The 26201-nt window shown below is 45.4% G+C and overlaps 1 protein-coding gene across 1 annotated transcript in view; it reads left to right on the top strand.

The window, feature by feature from the left end:
- The window catches only part of LOC139380390 (thrombospondin-type laminin G domain and EAR repeats b), a 37482-nt gene extending 12845 nt beyond the window's left edge, over positions 1–24637 (top strand). The window contains exons 6-12 of the mRNA XM_071123027.1: positions 4598–4729; positions 5041–5273; positions 9532–9721; positions 14627–14859; positions 22640–22818; positions 23355–23456; positions 23870–24637. Of these exons, the coding sequence (XP_070979128.1) occupies positions 4598–4729; positions 5041–5273; positions 9532–9721; positions 14627–14859; positions 22640–22818; positions 23355–23456; positions 23870–24023 (1223 nt within the window). The 3' untranslated portion in view covers positions 24024–24637. The remainder of the gene's footprint in view (positions 1–4597; positions 4730–5040; positions 5274–9531; positions 9722–14626; positions 14860–22639; positions 22819–23354; positions 23457–23869) is intronic.
- Positions 24638–26201: the final 1564 nt, after the last annotated feature.

Genomic DNA, 26201 nt, shown 5'->3' with positions numbered 1-26201 from the left:
GAGATGATACACTACCCTCTATCCTCTGTATCCTTATGGTGAGTAGAGATGATATACTACCCTCTATCCTCTGTATCATTACGGTGAGTAGACCTGTGGACGGTTTTGCGTTGAGCTCTCCAAAACAATCACAATCTTCCTGGTGGATGATTATCTCTGTCCCTCCATGACTGGCTGGGTTTGGATTTGTTTTATAGCTGTAAATAGTTGTGTTGTGATGGTATGGTGAACATGGTAACTGTATCTGTGAGTTGAGTCAGTGGTTGTGACAGTGATGTAGGGTCGGGTGTTTCATGTGTCTCTCTGTGAAAACACAGAGATGGGACCGTCTTGTTGTGTATACTGCCGTTCTCCTGATAGACACGGGGGAGGCTCAAATGACCTATTCCATAGATACAGTGCATTCGGAAAGTATTCAGACCCCTTGACTTTTTCCACATTTTGTTACGTTACAGCCTTATTCTAAAACGGATTGAATTGTATTTCCCCCTCATCAATCTACACACAATACTTCATCATGACATAGCAACATTTAAAAAAAACATTTTAGCAAAATTATTCAAAATAAAAACTGAAATATCACTTTTACATAAGTATTCAGACCCTTTACTCAGTACTTTGTTGAAGCACCTTTGGCAGCGATTACAGCCTCGTGTCTTCTTGGGTATGACTCTACAAGCTTGGCACACCTGTATTTGGAGAGTTTCTCCCATTTTTCTCTGCAGATCCTCTCAATCTCTGTCAGGTTGAATGGGGAGCATCGCTGCACAGCTATTTTCAGGTCTCTCCAGAGATGTTCAATTGGGTTCAAGTCTGAGCTCTGGCTGAGCCACTCAAGGACATTCAGAGACTTGTCCCGAATCCACTTGTCTTGGCTGTGTGCTTAAGGTCGTTGTCCTGTTAGATTGGGGAGACGGTTCAACGTCTGAGGTCCTGAGCGCTCTGTAGCACATTTCCATCAAGGATCTCTCTGTACTTTGCTCCGTTTATCTTTCCCTCGATCCTGACTAGTCTCACAGTCTCTGCCGCTGAGGCCCCTATGTTCTTGGGGACCTTCAATGCTGCAGAAATGTTTTGGTACCCTTCCCCAGATCTGTATCTCAACACAATCCTGTCTCAGAGCTCTATGGACAATTCCTTTGACTTCATGGCTTGTTTTTTGTTCTGACATGTACTGTCAACTGTGGAACCTTATATATACAGGTTTGTGCCTTTCCAAATTATGTCCAATCAATTTAATTTGCCACAGGTGGACTCCGATCAAGTCGTAGAAACATCTCAAGTATGATCAATGGAAACAGGATGCACCTGAGATCAATTTCCAGTCTCATAGCAAAGGGTCTGAATACTTATGTAAATAAGTTGTTTCTGTTTTTCATTTTATACATTTCCAAACATTTCTAAAAATCTGTTTTCACTTTGTCATTATGGGGTATTGTGTGTAGATTGATGAGGAAATAAGGCTGTAACGTAATTGTATTTTTTTTTGGGGGGGGGGGGGTCAAAGGGTCTGAATACTTTAGGAATGCACTGTATTTGGGCAGTAACTATAGGGCTTTGGTAAAAAAGTAGGGCACTATTTATTGTATATTGTGTCGTTTGGGACCCAGGCATTGTGCAGGCTTAACAGAATGAAGACTATCAGAACGTTACTCTACCTGACGTCAGGTATAGCTACCGGATCCAAAACTAAACGATACATGGATCCATCACTAATTGTGTATTTAAGATCTCATTTGTTTGCTTCACACTTTTTGATACTGTGAGTAGGATCCAAGCTAAACACTGCATTCAGACAGCTTGACTGATGTGTCTGGTCGTCCTCTGAGTGTGAAATCTGTCATTGAATACGTACTTATCGTTTTACTGCTGACAAACATTCATCATTAGTGATTCAGTGTGGGTTTTGGCACCTCTCACTGCCTTGGCAGAACAATGAATCGTCTTTGTGAAACGGCGTAGATTTTGATTTTGGAAGCTCCTCGGCTCAACCCCTGCTAGCACATCAAGACGTCAACGTAAAACAGTCAGCAGCAAGGTTTAGTCGTGGCAGGACCACTGTGGAGATAAGACTCCAGGCTTGATGATGTTTTTATCATTGTTTATGTATGTAATGTCTCCATGTGGAGCAGTCTACCACTGTTACTTTGTAAATTAAATCAATCAATGTTTTTACACCTCTCAGGTTGGATCAACTTGAATTAATAGATATATAACCTCATTGGCTAGGAGCTGTCAATACACATCAATATTGGTTAGGAGCTGTCAATACACCTCAATATTGGTTAGGAGCTGTCTATACATCTCAATATTGGTTAGGAGCTGTCAATACACCTCAATATTGGTTAGGAGCTGTCAATACATCTCAATATTGGTTAGGAGCTGTCAATACATCTCAATATTGGATAGGAGCTGTCAATACACATCAATATTGGCTAGGAGCTGTCAATACATCTCAATATTGGCTAGGAGCTGTCTATACATCTCAATATTGGCTAGGAGCTGTCAATACACCTCAATATTGGTTAGGAGATGTCAATACATCTCAATATTGGTTAGGAGCTGTCAATACACCTCAATATTGGTTAGGAGCTGTCAATACACATCAATATTGGCTAGGAGCTGTCAATACACATCAATATTGGCTAGGAGCTGTCAATACACATCAATATTGGTTAGGAGCTGTCAATACACATCAATATTGGTTAGGAGCTGTCAATACACATCAATATTGGCTTGGAGCTGTCAATACACATCAATATTGGCTAGGAGCTGTCAATACACATCAATATTGGTTAGGAGATGTCAATACACATCAATATTGGTTAGGAGCTGTCAATACACATCAATATTGGCTAGGAGCTGTCAATACACATCAAAATTGGTTAGGAGCTGTCAATACACATCAATATTGGTTAGGAGCTGTCAATACACATCAATATTGGCTAGGAGCTGTCAATACACATCAATATTGGTTAGGAGCTGTCAATACACATCAATATTGGTTAGGAGCTGTCTATACACCTCAATATTGGTTAGAAGATGTCAATACATCTCAATATTGGTTAGGAGCTGTCAATACACCTCAATATTGGTTAGGAGCTGTCAATACACATCAATATTGGCTAGGAGCTGTCAATACACATCAATATTGGCTAGGAGCTGTCAATACACATCAATATTGGTTAGGAGCTGTCAATACACATCAATATTGGTTAGGAGCTGTCAATACACATCAATATTGGTTAGGAGCTGTCAATACACATCAATATTGGTTAGGAGCTGTCAATACATCTCAATATTGGCTAGGAGCTGTCAATACACATCAATATTGGTTAGGAGCTGTCAATACATCTCAATATTGGCTAGGAGCTGTCAATACACATCAATATTGGTTAGGAGCTGTCAATACATCTCAATATTGGCTAGGAGCTGTCAATACACATCAATATTGGTTAGGAGCTGTCAATACACCTCAATGTTGGTTAGGAGCTGTCAATACACCTCAATGTTGGTTAGGAGCTGTCAATACACCTCAATGTTGGTTATGAGCTGTCAATACACCTCAATGTTGGTTAGGAGCTGTCAATACACCTCAATGTTGGTTAGGAGCTGTCAATACATCTCAATATTGGTTAGGAGCTGTCAATACATCTCAATATTGGCTAGGAGCTGTCTATACATCTCAATATTGGTTAGGAGCTGTCAATACATCTCAATATTGGCTAGGAGCTGTCAATACATCTCAATATTGGTTAGGAGCTGTCAATACATCTCAATATTGGTTAGGAGCTGTCTATACATCTCAATATTGGCTAGGAGCTGTCAATACATCTCAATATTGGCTAGGAGCTGTCTATACATCTCAATATTGGTTAGGAGCTGTCAATACATCTCAATATTGGTTAGGAGCTGTCAATACATCTCAATATTGGCTAGGAGCTGTCTATACATCTCAATATTGGCTAGGAGCTGTCTATACATCTCAATATTGGTTAGGAGCTGTCAACACATCTCAATATTGGCTAGGAGCTGTCTATACATCTCAATATTGGTTAGGAGCTGTCAATACATCTCAATATTGGCTAGGAGCTGTCAATACATCTCAATATTGGCTAGGAGCTGTCAATACATCTCAATATTGGTTAGGAGCTGTCATCACATCTCAATATTGGCTAGGAGCTGTCTATACATCTCAATATTGGCTAGGAGCTGTCAATACATCTCAATATTGGTTAGGAGATGTCAATACATCTCAATATTGGCTAGGAGCTGTCAATGCACCTCAATATTGGCTAGGAGCTGTCAATACATCTCAATATTGGCTAGGAGCTGTCAATACACCTCAATATTGGCTAGGAGCTGTCAATACATCTCAATATTGGCTAGGAGCTGTCTATACATCTCAATATTGGCTAGGAGCTGTCTATACATCTCAATATTGGCTAGGAGCTGTCAAAACACATCAATGTTGTTTCCCCATACATCTAGTCACCAGACATGTACGACAATTGAATAGGATCATCAGGATCAATTCAATTCCATTTACTTCAATTGAAATTAAATTTGACTCAATGCTCTCTCTCCTCCGTAACAGAGACAGAAGTGTTCATAACCCCGGGGACCCAGCCTCCCTGTGCCAAGGCAGAGGAGGGCCAGCTGTGGTTTAACACACTGAAGAAAGGCCTGTTCCTGTGTGATGGACGGCTGTGGATGCCTCTGCTGCAAGGTGAGATTTTTGTGTCTGACTGAAGTAATAGATTTCAGACCAGGAGTTAACATCCCTGGTTCTGCAGTGCCACAGGCATTGTCATGGTTTGGATTTTAATGGGAGACCAGGTGTGAAGAATTGAGCCAACTATGTTTGGTAAGGTGATTGGTGGAACCAGAGGTTGGTAGTTTGGCTCCGGTACTCCAGGACCAGGGTAACCTCTTCCTGATCGAAATGTTGTCTTGTGTTCAGGAATAATCACTTATTCCATAGCCTAGATGCATCAGTGAGAACCGACCAACTGAATAACGCTAGTCTCTAATGCACAGAGAAAGAGCGTCTGGACTATGTTGAAGACTACCAAGACCTTTACACCAACTCAGAGACGTTCGACATCGAGGTGTTCCACATCCCCTCCCAAGGACTGTTCGCTGCCACAGCCAATCGCGAGACCAAGCCGGGCTCTGGAATCTACAAGTGGGTGGATGGGAAGTTTCAAGTGTATCAGAACATCATCACCTATGAAGCACGGGCATGGAAGTACTTCACTGTGGGCAACAAGGTGAGTACCTGTCTAGGTATGGTCTATGATCAAAAGTAGTGCACTACAAAACAGAGTAGGGTGCCATTTGGGACAAAGTCCAAGATTTAAAGTAATCTTAATACGACTAGTGACTAGTTTGACTTGATAAACTTTCCCAGTGGCCATGGCTGGTTGGATGACATCATCTCAACCAGTTTAGCCTGCTGGATGAAGACTCCTCAGACCTCTGTCTATGAGGGTAATTGGGGGAACATGACACCGGTCGAGTCTTTCTGCTCTCAACAACAGAGGCTGCACCCCTAGAGCAAACACAACACAAACCCTGTGTAATGTCCACAGCTGCTCCCAGTCCCAGCACAGAGAGGTCTTTGATGTGGTCATGAACCGAGGAAGAGGGAGCTGAAGGCTGCTGTCGTAAATCACACATGTATAATCACAGAAATGTATTTTGTCTGATGTTTATAATGATGATTTATGACCACCACCTCCCCACTTCCCCTTTAGTGTCATCTCACAGTTAATTACAGCTAGGAGTCAGAAGCCGTTTGGTTCTCTGTTCTGTCAATACCTGCTGCAGTGTACTTATCACTGGGGTGTGTCTGAAATGGCACCTTATTCCCTATATAGTGCACTACTTTTGACCAGACACCTATGGGCCACGGTCAAAAGTAGTGCACTATGTAGGGAATAGGGTGCCATTTTGGACGGACATTAGGTGTTTTCTCACTCACCGTGTTCATCTTGATTGTGTGTTACGTTATATTTGATGTGAAGAAAGATTGTAGTAAACTTGACTGTGAATGAACTGACATTTTACATCAGAAGATGCTCACTCAGAGTATAAAGTACACTGGAATGTATAGCGCACGATTTACGGGTCCTGACCAATTCTGCTATTTGTCGAGGGGTTTTTCCGCTGATCTTAACTTTTTTTTGTACATCGTGTCCCATGACCAAAAAGAGCCTCTGGACATCAGAACAGAGTTCATTAACCTCGATTTGTATTAAGATTTTTACTTCAATGAGTCAGCGGCACAGGACGTACTGCTCACCCAGGACCAGGCCCTAATCCCTGACACTCAACAGAGAAAGAGACGCCGATATAGAGGCTGACGTACTGCTCACCCAGGACCCTAATCCCTGACACTCAACAGAGAAAGAGACGCCGATATAGAGGCTGACGTACTGCTCACCCAGGACCAGGCCCTAATCCCTGACACTCAACAGAGAAAGAGACGCCGATATAGAGGCTGACGTGTGGGAACCCCGACGAAGCAAGAGAAAATAATCAACCTCTACCTTCTGTTCTACTGGCGAATTTACAATCACAAGAGAACAAACTGGACGAGCTCCGATCGAGACCTGAAGAACTGTAATATCCTATATTTCTCTGAATCTTGACTGAGCATCAGCAGGAAAGAACGCCGGTGTCGGGGGGGGGGGGGGGGTGGTAAAAGCTGAATCTGTCTGTCTTCATTTCTACCAGCATGTCACCTGTTTGACTAGAGGTGAAAAAAACTCTAGATCACCTTTACTCCACATACAGACGCATACAAAGCTCTCCCTCGCCCTCCATTTGGCAAGTCGGACCATAAATCTATCTTCCTGATTCCTGCTTACAAGCAAAATCTCAAACAGGAAGTGATGCGCTTAATACGGAAGTGGTCAGATGCTAAACTACAGGAACGTTCGCTAGCACAAATATGTTTCCGGGACTCATCCGATGGCATTGAGGAGTTCTCCACATCAACTTCATTAATAAGTGTGTCAACGACATCGTCCCCAGTGACCGTACGTACATATCCCAACCAGAAGCCATGAATTGTAGATAACATCTACACTGAACTAAAGGCTAGAGCTGCCGCCTTCAAGGACTAACCCGGACGCCAGCTAAGCCCTCCGACGAACCATCAAACAGGCAAAACGTCAATACAGGCACAAGATCAAATCCTACTACAATGGCTCTGACGCTCATCAGATGTGGTAGGGCTTTCAAACTACTATAGACTACAAGGGGAAGCACAGCCGAGAGCTGCCCAGTGACACGAGCCTACCAGATGAGCTAAATGCCTTCTATGCTCACTTCGAGGCAAGTAACACTGAAACATGCATGAGAGCACCAGCTGTTCCGGACGACTGTGTGATCACACTCTCTGCAACCGGTGTGAGTAAGACAGGTCAACATTCACAAGGCTGCAGGGCCAGACGGATTACCAGGACGTGCATTCCGAGCTGCCCTCAAAGCCCATCACTAAGCTAAGGACCCTGGGACTTAACACCTCCCTCTGCAACTGGATCCTGGACTTCCTGACGGGCCATCCCCAGGTGGTGAGGGTAGGAACAACACATCCGCCACGCTGATCCTCAACACGGGGGTCCCTCAGGGGTGCGTGCTCAGTCCCCTCCTGTACTCCCAGTCTCTGTTATTATCTATGCATAGTCACTTTAATAACTCTAACTACATGTACATATTACCTCAATTACCTCGAAGAATTACCTCCACACTGACACATTGACTCTGTACCGGTACCCCCTGTATACAGCCTCCACATTGACTCTGTACTGTAATACCCTGTATATAGTCACCTCATTGACTCTGTACCGTAATAACCTGTATATAGTCTCCACATTGACTCTGTCCTGGTACCCCCCTGTATATAGCCTCCACATTGACTCTGTACCGGTACCCCCTGTATATAGCCTCCACATTGAATCTGTACCGGTACCCCCTGTATATAGCCTCCACATTGAATCTGTACCGGTACCCCCTGTATATAACCTCCACATTGACTCTGTCCTGGTACCCCCTGTATATAGCCTCCACATTGACTCTGTACCGGTACCCCCTGTATATAGCCTCCACATTGACTCTGTACCGGTACCCCCTGTATATAGCCTCCACATTAACTCTGTACCGGTACCCCCTGTATATAGCCTCCACATTGACTCTGTACCGTAATACCCTGTATATAGCCTCCACATTGACTCTGTACCGTAATACCCTGTATATAGCCTCCACATTGACTCTGTACCGTAATACCCTGTATATAGCCTCCACATTGACTCTGTACTGTAATACCCTGTATATAGCCTCCACATTGACTCTATACCGTAACACCCTGTATATAGCCTCCACATTGACTCTGTACCGTAATACCCTGTATATTGACTCTGTACCGTAATACCCTGTATATTGACTCTGTACCGTAATACCCTGTATATTGACTCTGTACCGTAATACCCTGTATATTGACTCTGTACCGTAATACCCTGTATATTGACTCTGTACCGTAATACCCTGTATATTGACTCTGTACCGTAATACCCTGTATATAGCCTCGCTATTGTTATTTGCTCTTTAATTATTTGTTACTTTATTTATCTTTTTTTTTTTGTATTTTCTTAAAACTTCATTGTTGGTTAAGGGCTTGTAAGTAAACATTTCACTGTAAGGTCACATTTCACTGTAAGGTCTACTACACCTGTTGTATTCAGCATTTCACTGTAAGGTCTACTACACCTGTTGTATTCAGCATTTCACTGTAAGGTCTACTACACCTGTTGTATTCAGCATTTCACTGTAAGGTCTACTACACCTGTTGTATTCAGCATTTCACTGTAAGGTCACATTTCACTGTAAGGTCTACTACACCTGTTGTATTCAGCATTTCACTGTGAGGTCTACTACACCTGTTGTATTCAGCATTTCACTGTAAGGTCTACTACACCTGTTGTATTCAGCATTTCACTGTAAGGTCTACTACACCTGTTGTATTCAGCATTTCACTGTAAGGTCTACTACACCTGTTGTATTCAGCATTTCACTGTAAGGTCTACTACACCTGTTGTATTCAGCATTTCACTGTAAGGTCTACTACACCTGTTGTATTCAGCATTTCACTGTAAGGTCTACTACACCTGTTGTATTCAGCATTTCACTGTAACGTCTACTACACCTGTTGTATTCAGCATTTCACTGTAAGGTCTACTACACCTGTTGTATTCAGCATTTCACTGTGAGGTCTACTACACCTGTTGTATTCAGCATTTCACTGTGAGGTCTACTACACCTGTTGTATTCAGCATTTCACTGTAAGGTCTACTACACCTGTTGTATTCAGCATTTCACTGTAAGGTCTACTACACCTGTTGTATTCAGCATTTCACTGTGAGGTTTACTACACCTGTTTTATTCAGCATTTCACTGTGAGGTCTGTTGTATTCGGCGCATGTGACAAATACAATTTGATATGATTTGATTGTCCTCCTGTCACAGATGTTCCTAGCAGTGGCTAACTCCAAGGGCCAGCCCGGCGGGGAGTGGGAGGAGTCAGTGATCTACAAGTGGAGCAGCAGGAAGTTAATGTTTCTACCTTATCAGACCATAGAGACACACAGTGCTCTGGACTGGGAGGCCTTCAGCATACAGGAACAACATTTCCTGGCTGTGGCCAATCACAGACGAGGTAAGGTACCCCAATGGCAAATCACAGAACAGGTAATCTCAGAACTCAGAACTAAATCTTGTATGTGATGGCCAGCTAAGAGACAACAGGGTACAATGCAGACTGTCTGCCAATTACGACTGTGTTGTAAACTTTGGAAGGATTATGGGAGAAAAGGATTTAAATTCCACCAATAATCCCAGGCTAAGATTGTGCTCAGCCAATTACAATACAATGTTTAAAGACCAGTAAGATTTGCCCAACCAAGAATACCTCCCTGACTTCTCTCAGTCCACAGTCTCTCTGCTGGCATCACTGCTCTAACACGGGGCTGCGGGCTTCTACGTGCTGGCAGAGTGCTGGCAGAGTGCCGGCTGCTGCAGGTGTACAGGCTGTGCTGATGTGGGGTTGCTCTGATTTAACTGTTAGATGTCTTGTTAGATCCATGAAAAGCGCTCCTTTATGGGTCTTTTATGGGTCTTTTGAGCTTTGATCAATGAAAGACAGGGAACACTATAACTTCACAGGATGGGAAGGGAGAGGTGGAGGGAAGGAGAAGGGGGAAGAGGTGGAGGGAAGGGGAAGGGAGAGAGGTGGAGGGAAGGGGAGGGAAGGGAGAGGTGAAGGGGAGGGAAGGTGGAGGGAAGGGAGAGGTGGAGGGAAGGGAGAGGTGGAGGGAAGGGAGAGGTGGAGGGAAGGGGGAGATGGAGGGAAGGGAGAGGTGGAGGGAAGGGAGAGGTGGAGGGAAGGGAGAGGTGGAGGGAAGGGAGAGGGGAGGGAAGGAGGGGGAGGGAAGGAGAGGAGAGGTGGAGGGAAGGGAGAGGTGGAGGGAAGGGAGAGGGGGAGGGAAGGAGAGGTGGAGGGAAGGGGGGGAAGGGAGAGGGGGAGGGAAGGGAGAGGGGGAGGGAAGGAGATGTGGAGGGAAGGAGAAGGGGGAGAAGTGGATGGAAGGGGGGAAGGGAAGGAGAGATGGAGGGAAGGAGAGGTGGAGGGAAGGAGAGGTGGAGGGAAGGAGAGGTGGAGGGAGGGAGAGATGGAGGGAAGGGGAGGGAAGGAGAGGAGAGGGGGAGGGAAGGAGAGGAGAGGTGGAGGGAGGGAGAGAGAGATGGAGGGAAGGGGGAGGGAAGGAGAGGTGGAGAGGTGGAGGGAATGGAGAGGTGGAGGGAAGGAGAGGTGGAGGGGTGGAGGGAAGGGGAGGGAAGGAGAGGTGGAGAGGTCTAGAGGGGGAGGGGTGGAGAGGTCTAGATGGGGAGGGAAAGAGGGGTGGAGAGGTCTAGATGGGGAGGGAAGGAGGGGTGGAGGGGTCTAGAGGGGGAGGGAAGGAGAGGTCTAGAGGTGGAGGGAAGGAGGGGTGGAGGGAAGGAGAGGTCTAGAGGTGGAGGGGTGGAGAGGTCTAGAGGTGGAGGGAAGGAGGATTGGAGGGAAGGAGGGGTGGAGGGAAGGAGAGGTCTAGAGGTGGAGGGGTGGAGAGGTCTAGAGGTGGAGGGAACGAGGGGTTGAGAGGTCTAGAGGTGGAGGGATGGAGAGGTCTAGAGGTGGAGGGAAGGAGGGGTGGAGGGAAGGAGGGGTGGAGAGGTCTAGAGGGGGAGGGAAGGAGGGGTGGAGGGGTCTAGAGGTGGAGGGAAGGAGGGGTGGAGAGGTCTAGAGGTGGAGGGAAGGAGGGTGGAGGGGTCTAGAGGTGGAGGGAAGGAGGGGTGGAGGGAAGGAGAGTTGGAGTGGTGGAGAGGTTTAGAGGTGGAGGGAAGGAGGGGTGGAGGGGTCTAGAGGTGGAGGGAAGGAGGGGTGGAGAGAAGGAGGGGTGGAGAGGTCTAGGGGTGGAGGGAAGGAGAGGTCTAGAGGTGGAGGGAAGGAGGGGTGGAGGGGTCTAGAGATGGAGAGGTGGAGGGGTGGAGGGGTCTAGAGGTGGAGGGAAGGAGGGGTGGAGGGGTCTAGAGGTGGAGGGAAGGAGGGGTCTAGAGGTGGAGGGGTCTAGAGGTGGAGGGGTCTAGAGGTGGAGGGGTCTAGAGGTGGAGGGGTCTAGAGGTGGAGGGGTCTAGAGGTGGAGGGGTCTAGAGGTGGAGAGGTCTAGAGGTGGAGGGGTCTAGAGGTGGAGGGGTAGAGGGAAGGGTGTGCACACAGATACGGGATGCAAAGAGCCACAGGAATGACAAAATCCAAGATAATCTGATCCAAATACACAAACAAAGTAACAACAAAGCTAGAAGTTGGAAGCCTACAGCCTGTGTATGAAGTTAGATAGTCAGTTGTTTTACATTTAACATTGTACCGTTACAGTATGTGGTGTAGTATATCCTGTTTATCTCAACTTACGTCATCATTTCCCAATCAAAGGTTGTAACAACAGATGTAAATCTCCTGAATATTATTACAGAATATGCATAACACCAAGTTAGGCATACCTAATACATTTTAAAAAGATCATCACTGTCAGTTGTGAATGATAATTCTTCACGTTTTACCGGTGAAATATCCCAACTGCATCTACATGCCAATCAATTGATCTCAATCTGTTGAAAGGGAATATCCAGTTAAATCTTCTTGAATGACTGTTGCTGATCGAATTAGAGCACATGGTGTTAACTAGTGGACTATCTTGTATTTGGTTTCAATCAAAGCATAAACCCTGTCTATTGGCTCAAAGCATAAACCCTGCCTATTGGCTCAAAGCATATACCCTGCCTATTGGCTCAAAGCATAAACCCTGCCTATTGGCTCAAAGCATAAACCCTGCCTATTGGCTCAAAGCATAAACCCTGCCTATTGGCTCAAAGCATAAACCCTGCCTATTGGCTCAAAGCATATACCCTGCCTATTGGCTCAAAGCATAAAATGTCACTAGAAGTGAGGAGGTGTTGTTGGTCGACCAGTAACATCATAGGACCTATGGTGTTATATTCAGTTCTGTTACAGGGAGCTCCAACAGTAGTGGGACAGTGACCCATTGGTTGTTGTTTTGGCTCTGTAGTCCACAGCACTTTGGATTTGAGATGATACCATGACTATGATGTTACAATGTAGACTGATACCATGACTATGATGTTACAATGTAGACTGATACCATGACTATGATGTTAAAATGTAGACTGCTACCATGACTATGATGTTAAAATGTAGACTGCTACCATGACTATGATGTTAAAATGTAGACTGCTACCATGACGATGATGTTAAAATGTAGACTGATACCATGACTATGATGTTACAATGTAGACTGATACCATGACTATGATGTTAAAATGTAGACTGATACCATGCCTATGATGTTAAAATGTAGACTGATACCATGACTATTATGTTAAAATGTAGACTGATAATATGACTATGATGTTAAAATGTAGACTGATACCATGACTATGATGTTAAAATGTAGACTGATACCATGACTATGATGTTGAAATGTAGACTGATACCATAGACTGATACCATGACTATGATGTTAAAATGTAGACTGATACCATGACTATGATGTTAAAATGTAGACTGATACCATGACTATGATGTTCAAATGTAGACTGATACCATAGACTGATACCATGACTATGATGTTAAAATGTAGACTGATACCATGACTATGATGTTAAAATGTAGACTGATACCATGACTATGATGTTAAAATGTAGACTGATACCATGCCTATGATGTTAAAATGTAGACTGATACCATGACTATTATGTTAAAATGTAGACTGATAATATGACTATGATGTTAAAATGTAGACTGATACCATGACTATGATGTTAAAATGTAGACTGATACCATGACGATGATGTTAAAATGTAGACTGATACCATGACTATGATGTTAAAATGTAGACTGATACCATGTCTATGATGTTAAAATGTAGACTGATACCATGACTATGATGTTAAAATGTAGACTGATATCATGACTATGATGTTACAATGTAGACTGATACCATAGATTGCTACCATGACTATGATGTTAAAATGTAGACTGATACCATAGACTGATACCATGACTATGATGTTAAAATGTAGACTGATACCATGACTATGATGTTAAAATGTAGACTGATACCATAGACTGATACCATGACTATGATGTTAACATGTAGACTGATACCATAGACTGATACCATGACTATGATGTTAAAATGTAGACTGATACCATAGACTGATACCATGACTATGATGTTAAAATGTAGACTTGTCAGCTTTCATTTGAGGTTATTTTAATCCGTTTAGAAATTACAGCACTTTTTTGTACATTTGGAATCATTTTTAGTGTAAATAAGAATATTATATATTTCTAAACACTTCTACGTGAATGTGGATGATACCATGGTTACGGATAATTCTGAATGAATCGTGAATAATGATGATTGAGAATTTTAGAGGCATAAATATCATACCCCCAAAACTGCTAACCTCCCCTGTTATTGTAATGATGAGAGGTTAGCATGTCTTGGGGCTATGATATAAAATGCTAACCTCCCCTGTTATTGTAATGATGAGAGGTTAGCATGTCTTGGGGTTATGATATAAAATGCTAACCTCCCCTGTTATTGTAATGATGAGAGGTTAGCATGTCTTGGGGTTATGATATAAAATGCTAACCTCCCCTGTTATTGTAATGATGAGAGGTTAGCATGTCTTGGGGTTATGATATAAAATGCTAACCTCCCCTGTTATTGTAATGATGAGAGGTTAGCATGTCTTGGGGTTCTGATATAAAATGCTAACCTTCCCTGTTATTGTAATGATGAGAGGTTAGCATGTCTTGGGGGTATGATATAAAATGCTAACCTCCCCTGTTATTGTAATGGTGAGAGGTTAGCATGTCTTGGGGGTATGATATAAAATGTTAACCGCCCATGACACTATTGGCCATATTTTTTTGTCTTGGTGAAAGGTTGAAAGGTACAGTTTGTGCTGTGGTATACAATCCTGTCCGTGTATTTTATAGGTGACAACAATCACAACATCGACAGCGTGATTTACCGGTGGAACCCAGGGACCAAGGTGTTTGAGGTGAATCAGACCCTCGAGACTTCTGGGGCCTACGACTGGGAGTTCTTTTCCGTGGGCCCATACCACTTCCTGGTGGTGGCCAACACTTTCGATGGAATATCCACCAACATCAACTCCACCATATACATCTGGCTGGGAGGAATGTTCCAGCCATTTCAATACATCAAGGTGAGATGGTCCAGTTAGTAGCTACGAGGCATAGCTAGGGCTGCAAAATCCCGGTTGGAAGTTTCCCCTGGAATTTAGAAGAAAGAAGCAATCAAATAATAATAACATCAAGAGAATAGTCCAATTGGGATTTCTGGAAAAACCTGGGGGATTTGGGGAAAGTTACCAGTTCATTTTTAAATTCCGTTTAGTTCTGGGTTTTACTGCTCAATTCACAGCTTGTGCCGTTTCTCTAGAGATATTTTTTCTCTGTTGTCCAACTCCTTATAGTTAACGATTCACTATGCAGAAATCGCTCCGTCATTTCCTGTTTGCTAAAATTGTAATAGTTTGCCTAATTTCAGTTAGCAGTCATTTTGTGGAGAATCATTGTGCCATCTAAACCGCAGCAAAATATATTTTCCCTGACCAAAAAATGGTATATTCAGCTATTTAAAAGTGAAAGCAACAAAAACTTAACTTCAGAACAGGAAGTATATAAATAGCACACACAGAACAGATCTACTGTTATTAGACATGCTTTCAACTGCATGCAAAGATCTATAAATCACTTTTCTATGTGAATTTGTTCAGGTCGCCCAAAAATGGTAGCTTTAAGTACAATAAAAGTGGTAATTAACTACAAGGACCTGAAACTATTGTGTCTACAGCTGCCTGTTCTCATTGGTTCTTGCCGGGAGGCCGGCAGGCACAGAGAGGGAGAGAGACATGAAAGGGATAGAGAGCGGTTGATTAGGTCTCTACATCTCTACATGACAATGCATCTAATTGATTGATAGTTGTTATTTGGCAGTGTTAAAAGTATTCCTTATCTACTGTGAATAATTACTGTGGATTTGGTAGGACGGCAGTCAGCTAGCCAGTCAGCTAGCCAGTCAGCTAGCCAGTCAGCTAGCCAGCTATGCAGCCAGCCAGCTAGCCAGCCATCTAGCTATCCAGCCAGCTAGCCAGTAGCCAGCTAGCTAGCCAGCTAGCCAGTAGCCAGCCTGAAGCAGGAGTCTTTGGGGAGCACAGCAGTAGATGGCTGGCTGCTACTTCCTGAGCAGAGATGAGATAGATGATAACTTTGAATAAAATAAAAAGGCATGAAATTAAACAATGTAATATACACAACAGCTTTGGACAGGAAAAGGCTCACCGTTAAAAAGACATTGTTTTATTAGACAAGTTTAAATTATTGACGTTTCGATGGACTTCTTCAGAATAATCCCATAGGGGAAGACAATTAGGGAGAAAACTCTCACAATACATTACTTTATTAAAGTAGTGTATTGTGAATAAACGATGGTTTATTAATAAGTGATATGCAGAAATGGGCAGTCACGAGCATCATTGGGGTTTTATTAATTAAATAATCATCATTATGTGAAGTAAAGTGTTGTGAATAAATGATGATTGGAGCCTTATGAAGTGACAGTGATGGGCAGTCACTACCATCAATTGTTTTATTCTGTGTTGTTGCAGCATCGAACCCAAATAACGCATTTATTGTGAATGAATACATCGAACCCAAATAACCCATTTATTGTGAATGAATACATCGAAACCGAAAGTGAAAAAAACTGTACCAAACCAACCTCACAAAACAGTAAATGATCAGCACTATTTATGGGAAATGAGTTACCTCTTGTGGCTGGAGGAGAGAGGAGGGGAGTGGAGAGAGGAGAGAGGAGGTGGAGGTGGAGGAGGAGGAGGAGGAGGAGGTGAGAGGAGAGAGGAGGAGGAGGAGGAGGAGGTGAGAGGAGAGAGGAGGTGGAGGAGGAGGAGAGAGGAGGAGGAGAGTGGAAAGAGGAGAGAGGAGGAGAGAGGAGGTGGAGGTGGAGGAGGAGGAGGAGAGAGGAGGTGGAGGAGGAGGAGGTGGAGGTGAGAGGAGGAGGAGGAGGTGGAGGTGAGAGGAGAGAGAAGAGAGGAGGAGGAGGAGGAGGTGGAGGTGAGAGGAGAGAGGAGGAGAGTGGAGGTGGAGGAGGAGGAGGAGGAGGTGAGAGGTGAGAGGAGAGAGGAGAGAGGAGGTGGAGGTGGAGGAGGAGGAGGAGGAGGAGGAGGAGGTGGAGGTGAGAGGAGAGAGAAGAGAGGAGGAGGAGGAGAGTGGAAAGAGGAGGAGAGAGGAGGAGGAGAGAGGAGGAGGAGGAGAGAGGAGGAGGTGGAGGAGGAGGAGGTGGAGGTGAGAGGAGAGAGAAGAGAGGAGGAGGAGGAGGAGGAGGAGAGTGGAGGTGGAGGAGGTGAGAGGAGAGAGAAGAGAGGAGGAGGAGGAGAAGGTGGAGGAGGAGGAGGAGGAGGAGGAGGTAGAGGAGAGAGAAGAGAGGAGGAGAGAGGAAGAGAGATGAAAAGGAGAAGGAATAATCTGGGAGGTGGGAAGATACTCATCTCCTCTGGCTGTGAACCTCGTCTCCAGCTGTAACCTCAGTCAGTCAGACACGCTGCAGGGCATTAGAGGGCAGACTGACTTCACCACACAGAAATAACATTATGCAGACTAATTTCTTAGTCTTGCTCATCACGACAAGAAGCCTGGATAAATCAAGGCTAGACTCAGAGTCGATCCTCTGTAGCTTTCTTTATGATAGAATCATCAGCCGTGTGGAGCTCCCCACATTGTTACTCATAGAAAATATGAATGATTGTAAACTCAAAAGGAATAAATTAAGTTGAATCCCTCTTAGGAAATTGATGTTATCCGGCCATAGACAAACAGGTATGAACCTGATCTCTGAACGGGTTTATTCATGTTATCTCAAATGGAATATGCGGCCTAGCTGCCCCCGCGGCCTAGCTGCCCCCGCGGCCTAGCTGCCCCCGGCCTAGCTGCCCCCGCGGCCTAGCTGCCCCCGGCCTAGCTGCCCCCCCGGCCTAGCTGCCCCCGTGGCCTAGCTGCCCCCCGGCCTAGCTACCCCCGGCCTAGCTGCCCCCGTGGCCTAGCTGCCCCCGCGGCCTAGCTGCCCCCGGCCTAGCTGCCCCCGGCCTAGCTGCCCCCGACCTAGCTGCCCCCGCGGCCTAGCTGCCCCCTGGCCTAGCTGCCCCCCGGCCTAGCTGCCCCCGACCTAGCTGCCCCCGACCTAGCTGCCCCCGACCTAGCTGCCCCCGCGGCCTAGCTGACCCCGCGGCCTAGCTGCCCCCGACCTAGCTGCCTCCGACCTAGCTGCCCCCGACCTAGCTGCCCCCGACCTAGCTGCCTCCGACCTAGCTGCCTCCGACCTAGCTGCCTCCGACCTAGCTGCCCCCGACCTAGCTGCCCCCGACCTAGCTGCCCCCGACCTAGCTGCCTCCGACCTAACTAGGCTAGCTGCCCCCGACCTAGCTGCCTCCGACCTAGCTGCCTCCGACCTAGCTAGGCTAGCTGCCCCCGACCTAGCTGCCTCCGACCTAGCTGCCTCCGACCTAGCTAGGCTAGCTGCCCCCGACCTAGCTGCCTCCGACCTAGCTAGGCTAGCTGCCCCCGACCTAGCTGCCTCCGACCTAGCTGCCTCCGACCAAGCGCTGATCCTTTGAATACAGAGATGATAGATGGCATTTAGTATACATGACAAAAGTACAGACAGTGTTTCACCTCCTGCTCTATAGCTGTTGACTCAATCACAATCACTCTCGAAGATATCACTCTCGAAGATATCACTCTCTAAAACATCACAGCTCTGTGTTTATGGCTCTGTGCGGTTTTTTTCTTCGATGGTCTGTTGTGACCGTTTAATGCTAGGAGAAAATAGTTTCCTTGACTGCTGTCCAACAGAAGATCAATCCTGAACAAGAGGCTGTTGTGGTTCTAGGGTCTGTGTCCCAAACGCACCCTATTCCCTATATAGTGCATTACGTTTGACCAGGGCTCATAGGGACCAGGGTGCCACCTGGGACTGAGCCTTAAAGCTGACTATAGAAGGATGTATCAATAGACCTCTACCTCTGCTGTACGGTTTGAAAGCAAGCAGGGTATAATTAACGAGTGAAGCACAAGTTAAATCACTTATCATCCTGTGTACATATCAACAGTAGACTGTAGTTGGTAGCCCCTCCGCCACATGTTAGACATCAGAAAGACGTTTGGTCTCTGAGCTCAGGGGGGAATTCCAGCCCGGTTAGTTACGCTTGAAGCCATCATGGCTGTTTTGACAAGTTATTTTGGGTGGGTTAAAGAAGGTACATCCCAAATAGAACTTTTAAATCCCTAGGTTCCCCACGAGCCCTGGTCAAAACTAGTGCACTAAATATGGATTAGGGTGCCATTTGGTATGCAGACAGAGACTTCACAGCTTTATGACATCAGACTGTTGCTCTAGTTCTCCTGGCAGACAGAGACTTCACAGCTTTATGACATCAGACTGTTGCTCTAGTTCTCCTGGCAGACAGAGACTTCACAGCTTTATGACATCAGACTGTTACTCTAGTTCTCCCCTCAGACAGAGACTTCACAGCTTTATGACATCAGACTGTTGCTCTAGTTCTCCCCTCAGACAGAGACTTCACAGCTTTATGACATCAGACTGTTACTCTAGTTCTCCCCTCAGACAGACTTCACAGCTTTATGACATCAGACTGTTACTCTAGTTCTCCTGGCAGACAGAGACTTCACAGCTTTATGACATCAGACTGTTGCTCTAGTTCTCCTGGCAGACAGAGACTTCACAGCTTTATGACATCAGACTGTTACTCTAGTTCTCCCCTCAGACAGACTTCACAGCTTTATGACATCAGACTGTTGCTCTAGTTCTCCTGGCAGACAGAGACTTCACAGCTTTATGACATCAGACTGTTACTCTAGTTCTCCTGGCAGACAGACTTCACAGCTTTATGACATCAGACTGTTACTCTAGTTCTCCTGGCAGACAGAGACTTCACAGCTTTATGACATCAGACTGTTGCTCTAGTTCTCCCCTCAGACAGAGACTTCACAGCTTTATGACTTCAGACTGTTACTCTAGTTCTCCCCTCAGACAGAGACTTCACAGCTTTATGACATCAGACTGTTGCTCTAGTTCTCCTGGCAGACAGAGACTTCACAGCTTTATGACATCAGACTGTTACTCTAGTTCTCCTGGCAGACAGAGACTTCACAGTTTATGACATCAGACTGTTACTCTAGTTCTCCTGGCAGACAGAGACTTCACAGCTTCATGACATCAGACTGTTGCTCTAGTTCTCCTGGCAGACAGAGACTTCACAGCTTTATGACATCAGACTGTTGCTCTAGTTCTCCCCTCAGACAGAGACTTCACAGCTTTATGACATCAGACTGTTACTCTAGTTTTCCCTTCAGACAGAGACTTCACAGCTTTATGACATCAGACTGTTACTCTAGTTCTCCCCTCAGACAGAGACTTCACAGCTTTATGACATCAGACTGTTACTCTAGTTCTCCCCTCAGACAGAGACTTCACAGCTTTATGACATCAGACTGTTACTCTAGTTCTCCCCTCAGACAGAGACTTCACAGCTTTATGACATCAGACTGTTGCTCTAGTTCTCCCCTCAGACAGAGACTTCACAGCTTTATGACATCAGACTGTTACTCTAGTTCTCCCCTCAGACAGAGACTTCACAGCTTTATGACATCAGACTGTTGCTCTAGTTCTCCCCTCAGACAGAGACTTCACAGCTTTATGACATCAGACTGTTACTCTAGTTCTCCCCTCAGACAGAGACTTCACAGCTTTATGACATCAGACTGTTGCTCTAGTTCTCCTGGCAGACAGAGACTTCACAGCTTTATGACATCAGACTGTTACTCTAGTTCTCCTGGCAGACAGAGACTTCACAGCTTTATGGCATCAGACTGTTACTCTAGTTCTCCTGGCAGACAGAGACTTCACAGCTTTATGACATCAGACTGTTACTCTAGTTCTCCCCTCAGACAGAGACTTCACAGCTTTATGACATCAGACTGTTGCTCTAGTTCTCCCCTCAGACAGAGACTTCACAGCTTTATGATATCAGACTGTTGCTCTAGTTCTCCCCTCAGACAGAGACTTCACAGCTTTATGACATCAGACTGTTGCTCTAGTTCTCCCCTCAGACAGAGACTTCACAGCTTTATGACATCAGACTGTTGCTCTAGTTCTCCCCTCTGACAGACTTCACAGCTTTATGACATCAGACTGTTACTCTAGTTCTCCTGGCAGACAGAGACTTCACAGCTTTATGACATCAGACTGTTACTCTAGTTCTCCTGGCAGACAGACTAGATGTCCTGTACATAACACCACATGATGAAACCACCAATCATTACTCAAGCTGTTTCTTCTCCAGGATATGCCCCGATCTCCATCGTTGTCTGAATCTGAGCGAAAGTTAACCCAGAACTGTACTGAACAAAGATATAAACGAAACATGCAACAATTTCAAAGATTTTACTGAGTTACAGTTCATATAAGGAAATCAGTCATTTGAAATGAATTCATTAGGCCCTAATCTATGGATTTCACATGACTGGGAATACAGATATGCATGTGTTGGTCACAGATTACTTTTGAACTTTTTTTAAAAGTAGGGATGTGGATCTGAAAACCAGTCAGTATCTGGTGTGAAAAGGATTTGTCTCAAGCGGCGCGACACATCTCTTTCTCTGTCACGTAGACGCTGGGAGTCAGAAAACAAGTGCAGGCGGTGAGTTTAGTAATAAACAGAACATGGAACAAACACCAGTAGTGTATAGACATGAAACACAATGCTGACGGGGGAAAGAACCTAACGGAGGGCCAGGTACAGGGGAGGTAATACGTGAGGTAATGGAGTCCAGGTGTGCGTAATGATGACGTAATGTTTGATGCCAGGTGTGCGTAATGATGGATCCCAGGACTGGTGGTTAGTATCCCGGCAACGCCGGAGGGGAGGAGCGGGAGAAGACGTGACATTCACAGAAAACCAGGCAGTATCTGGTGTGACCACCAGCGCCTCATGCAGCGCGACAACATCTCCTTCACATGGCGTTGATCAGACTGTTGATTGATCAGGCTGTTGATTGATCAGGCTGTTGATTGATCAGGCTGTTGATCGATCAGGCTGTTGATTGATCAGGTTGTTGATTGATCAGGCTGTTGATTGTGGCCTGTAGAATGTTGTCCCACTCCTCTTCAATGGCTGTGTGAAGTTGCTGGATGTTGACAGGAACTGGAACACGCCGTTGTACAGGTCAATCCGGAGCATCCCAAACATGCTCAATGGGTGACATGTCTGGTGAGTATGCAGGCCATGGAAGAACTGGGACATTTTCAGCTTCCAGGAATTGTGTCCAGATCCTTGAGACATGGGGCCGTTCATTATCATGCTGAAACAGGAGGTGATGGTGGTGGATAAATGTCACTACAATGGGCCTCAGGATCTCATCACAGTATCTCTGCATTCAAATTGCCATTGATAAAATGCAATTGTGTTCGTTGTCTGTAGCTTATGCCTGCCCATACCATAACCCCACTATGGGGCGCTCTGTTCACAATGTTGACATCAGCAAGCCGCTTGCCCACACAACGCCCTACACATGGTCTATGATTGCTCGCTCCCTCAACTTTATACATCTGTGGCATTGTGTTGCACATTTTAAAGTGGCCTTTTATTGTCCCCAACACAAGGTGCACCTGTGTAATGATCATGCTGTTTAATCAGCTTCTTGATCTGCCACACCTGTCAGGTGGATGGATTATCTTGGTAAAGGGGGAATGTTCACTAACAGGGATGTAAACACATGTGTGCACAACATGTGAGAGAAATATGCTTTTGTGTGTATGGAACATTTCTGGAATGTTTTTTTTACTGACCTTGAACCTTCTCCTTGACCCCTAACCTCTGACCCCTGCAGACGGTGGGAGCGACGGACTGGGAGATGTTCCAGGTCAAGGATCGGTACTTCCTGGCGGTGGCTAACGGCCAGAAACTGAACGAGAGAGGCCCTAGTCACTACAACATCAACTCAACCATCTACGAACTGAACGTGATCACACAGACCTTCGTTAAGTTCCAGGACATCGTCACAAACAGGTTAGTCCACTGAGCCACACCAGAGGGCATTCAGTTCTCTATAAAAGCCTCGTTTTGTCCTTTACAACGTATTCTTTACCTCTTTGTCCTCTCTCCAATTCAATTTAAACAACTTAATCCCTTTGGAGCGATGCGTCAGACACATGAACAACACACCTGGTACACACCTGGTACACTCCTGTCACACACCTGGTACACTCCTGTCACACACATGGTACACACCTGGTACACACCCGGTACACTCCTGGCACACACCTGGTACACACCTGGTACACACCTGGTACACACCCGGTACACACCCGGTACACACCTGGTACACACCTGGTACACTCCTGGTACACTCCTGGTACACTCCTGGTACACTCCTGGTACACTCCTGGTACACACCTGGTACACACCTGGTACACTCCTGGTACACACCTGGTACACACCTGGTACACTCCTGGTACACACCTGGTACACTCCTGGTACACACCTGGTACACTCCTGGTACACACCTGGTGCCTAAACACTCCACTGTGGTTTGATCTTTGCAGTGCGGTGGACTGGGAATTCTTCTCGGTGGGTGAAGAGAAGTTCCTTGTTGTGGCCAATTCTCACGATGGATCCTCGTATTCTTTAAACAGTGTTATTTACAGGTGAGGTACTCTTTTAAACAGTGTTATATACAGGTGAGGTACTCTTTTAAACAGTGTTATATACAGGTGAGGTACTCTTTTAAACAGTGTTATATACAGGTGAGGTACTCTTTTAAACAGTGTTATTTACAGGTGAGGTACTCTTTTAAACAGTGTTATATACAGGTTAGGTACTCTTTTAAACAGTGTTATTTACAGGTGAGGTACTCTTTTAAACAGTGTTATTTACAGGTGAGGTACTCTTTTAAACAGTGTTATATACAGGTGAGGTACTCTTTTAGACAGTGTTAAACACGGGCATTTTATTGTGTTAAAAGTCCTTACAGTGTGGTAAATGACTCAAAGGACTTTAATTACTATGAAGTGAAAACATAAATAGTTTGACCTATATCCTGCTGTGCTTGTCCCTCCAGGTGGCAGGGATATGAGGGATTTGTCCCTATCCACCGGCTCCCAACCATCGGCTGTACGGACTGGGAATATTTCAACACCACAGCAGGGTCCTTTCTCGTCTATTCTAGTGCCACCTCTCCCCTGTCTAAAGTCTTCAGACTGAAGACATACTGATTCCTCACTGTTCCTGACGCTCCACTGTCTGAGCCAGTTAGAGAAACATGACGTAGTGGAAAAATGGAAGGGGAATGAATTACAGCTTTTCTAGCGTTGCTGGACAGACAGGCAGGCAGGCAGACAGAAAGGCAGGCAGGCAGACATACCAACAGAAAGGCAGGCAGGCAGACAGACCAACAGAAAGGCAGGCAGGCAGACAGACCAACAGAAAGGCAGGCAGGCAGACAGACAGACAGACGAACAGAAAGGCAGGCAGGCAGACAGACCAACAGAAAGGCAGACAGGCAGGCAGGCAGGCAGGCAGGCAGGCAGGCAGGCAGGCAGGCAGGCAGGCAGACCAACAGAAAGACAGGCAGGCAGACCAACAGACAGGCAGGCAGGCAGGCAGGCAGACCAACAGACAGGCAGGCAGGCAGACCAACAGAAAGACAGGCAGACAGGCAGGCAGACAGACCAACAGAAAGGCAGACAGACCAACAGAAAGGCAGACAGGCAGACAGACCAACAGAAAGGCAGACAGACAAACAGAAAGGCAGACAGACCAACAGAAAGGCAGACAGACCAACAGAAAGAGAGACAGACCAACAGAAAGGCAGACAGACCAACAGAAAGGCAGAAAGGCAGACAGACCAACAGAAAGGCAGACAGACCAACAGAAAGGCAGACAGACCAACAGAAAGGCAGACAGACCAACAGAAAGGCAGACAGACCAACAGAAAGGCAGACAGACCAACAGAAAGGCAGACAGGCAGACAGACCAACAGAAAGGCAGACAGGCAGACAGACCAACCGAAAGGCAGACAGACCAACAGAAAGGCAGACAGGCAGACAGAAAGGCAGACAGACCAACAGAAAGGCAGACAGGCAGACAGACCAACAGAAAGGCAGACAGGCAGACAGACCAACAGAAAGGCAGACAGACCAACCGAAAGGCAGACAGACAAAGGCAGAAAGACCGACAGACAGAATGGCCGACAGACAGAATGGCTGACAGACAGACACAGATAGAAAGGCAGACAGAACTGCAATTGTCTCCCCAGTTGTGTCGGAGATCCAGGCTGTGGGAGAGAATCCTGCTTTTAAAACGACGAGAGAGATGATGTTGCAGCATCATGAGATTGTGGAAAATGAGGGAAGGAATGTGTGACGTTGGTTTGTAAACAACTTACACTATAAGAGGGACAAGTTTCAAAGTTTATTCGCCACTTGGGTACTGGAGTGGTTGTATATACAGGCCAGTACCAGTCCCTTATTCAATGTCCAGGGATACTGGAGTGGGTGTATATACAGGCCAGTACCAGTACCTTATTCAATGTCCAGGGTACTGGAGTGGTTGTATATACAGGTCAGTGGAGGGGTGGAGGTGGGTTTATACATAAAAAGTGATTGGTCGGGGGCCTCCCGGGTGGCGCAGTGGTTAAGGGCGTAAAAATGTAAAAAAATTAAAAAGTGATTGGTCGTAGGATGCACATAAACATGGCTGAAAGGTGACTGGTTGGTAGCAGGAATATATACATATTTATTATAATATATTAACGGGAACATGGCCATATTTATTATAATCTGCAACATTTCAACTTCTAAATTACATAGAGTCCTTGTAATGTACAGCATCGCTCAGTCAACAAAACATTTGCTAAAGTTGCCCAATTAGCTGGAGGGATGGGGGAAAGATCTTTGTCGCATCTGTCAGTCAAAACCCCGATCTGTGAAGCACAGAACCAGAGCTTTGATGTCACGTATAGCATGTTACTGTATAGCATGTTACTGTATAGCAAATTTGGGTCGAAGCTCTGAAGACGACAGCATTACGGTACGGCGCCATCTTATGGAAAACATGGACACTGTTACAGGAGAATAGATTGGATCGCAGCGGCTTTCCGCCGTGGGAAAACCAGATGATCAGAGATCCAAAATCCCATCTAAAGTCAAGAATCCAGTGGCTTGATTTATTAAAACTAAAAGTTTCTATTCGTAAAATTCAAAATAATATATTCAGATAATAACAAAGGTTCCAATATTAAATTTAAACTAAAAAAAAGCAAGGTAAGACATATGTGGTTCAAAACATTTATGCCTTCACAATATCTCAAACATTTGCCCTAACCAGCAAGCCTTACTTCCTGTCTCTAAATGCCCAATTTACATATCTGGGCGGGCCCGCCAGTATTTGTA

This window comes from Oncorhynchus clarkii, chromosome 22, assembly GCF_045791955.1.
Source record: "Oncorhynchus clarkii lewisi isolate Uvic-CL-2024 chromosome 22, UVic_Ocla_1.0, whole genome shotgun sequence".
Classification (NCBI taxonomy): domain Eukaryota; kingdom Metazoa; phylum Chordata; class Actinopteri; order Salmoniformes; family Salmonidae; genus Oncorhynchus; species Oncorhynchus clarkii.
The sequence above is the reverse complement of the archived record's forward strand: the minus strand, read 5'-3'. Positions and strand labels throughout refer to the sequence as shown.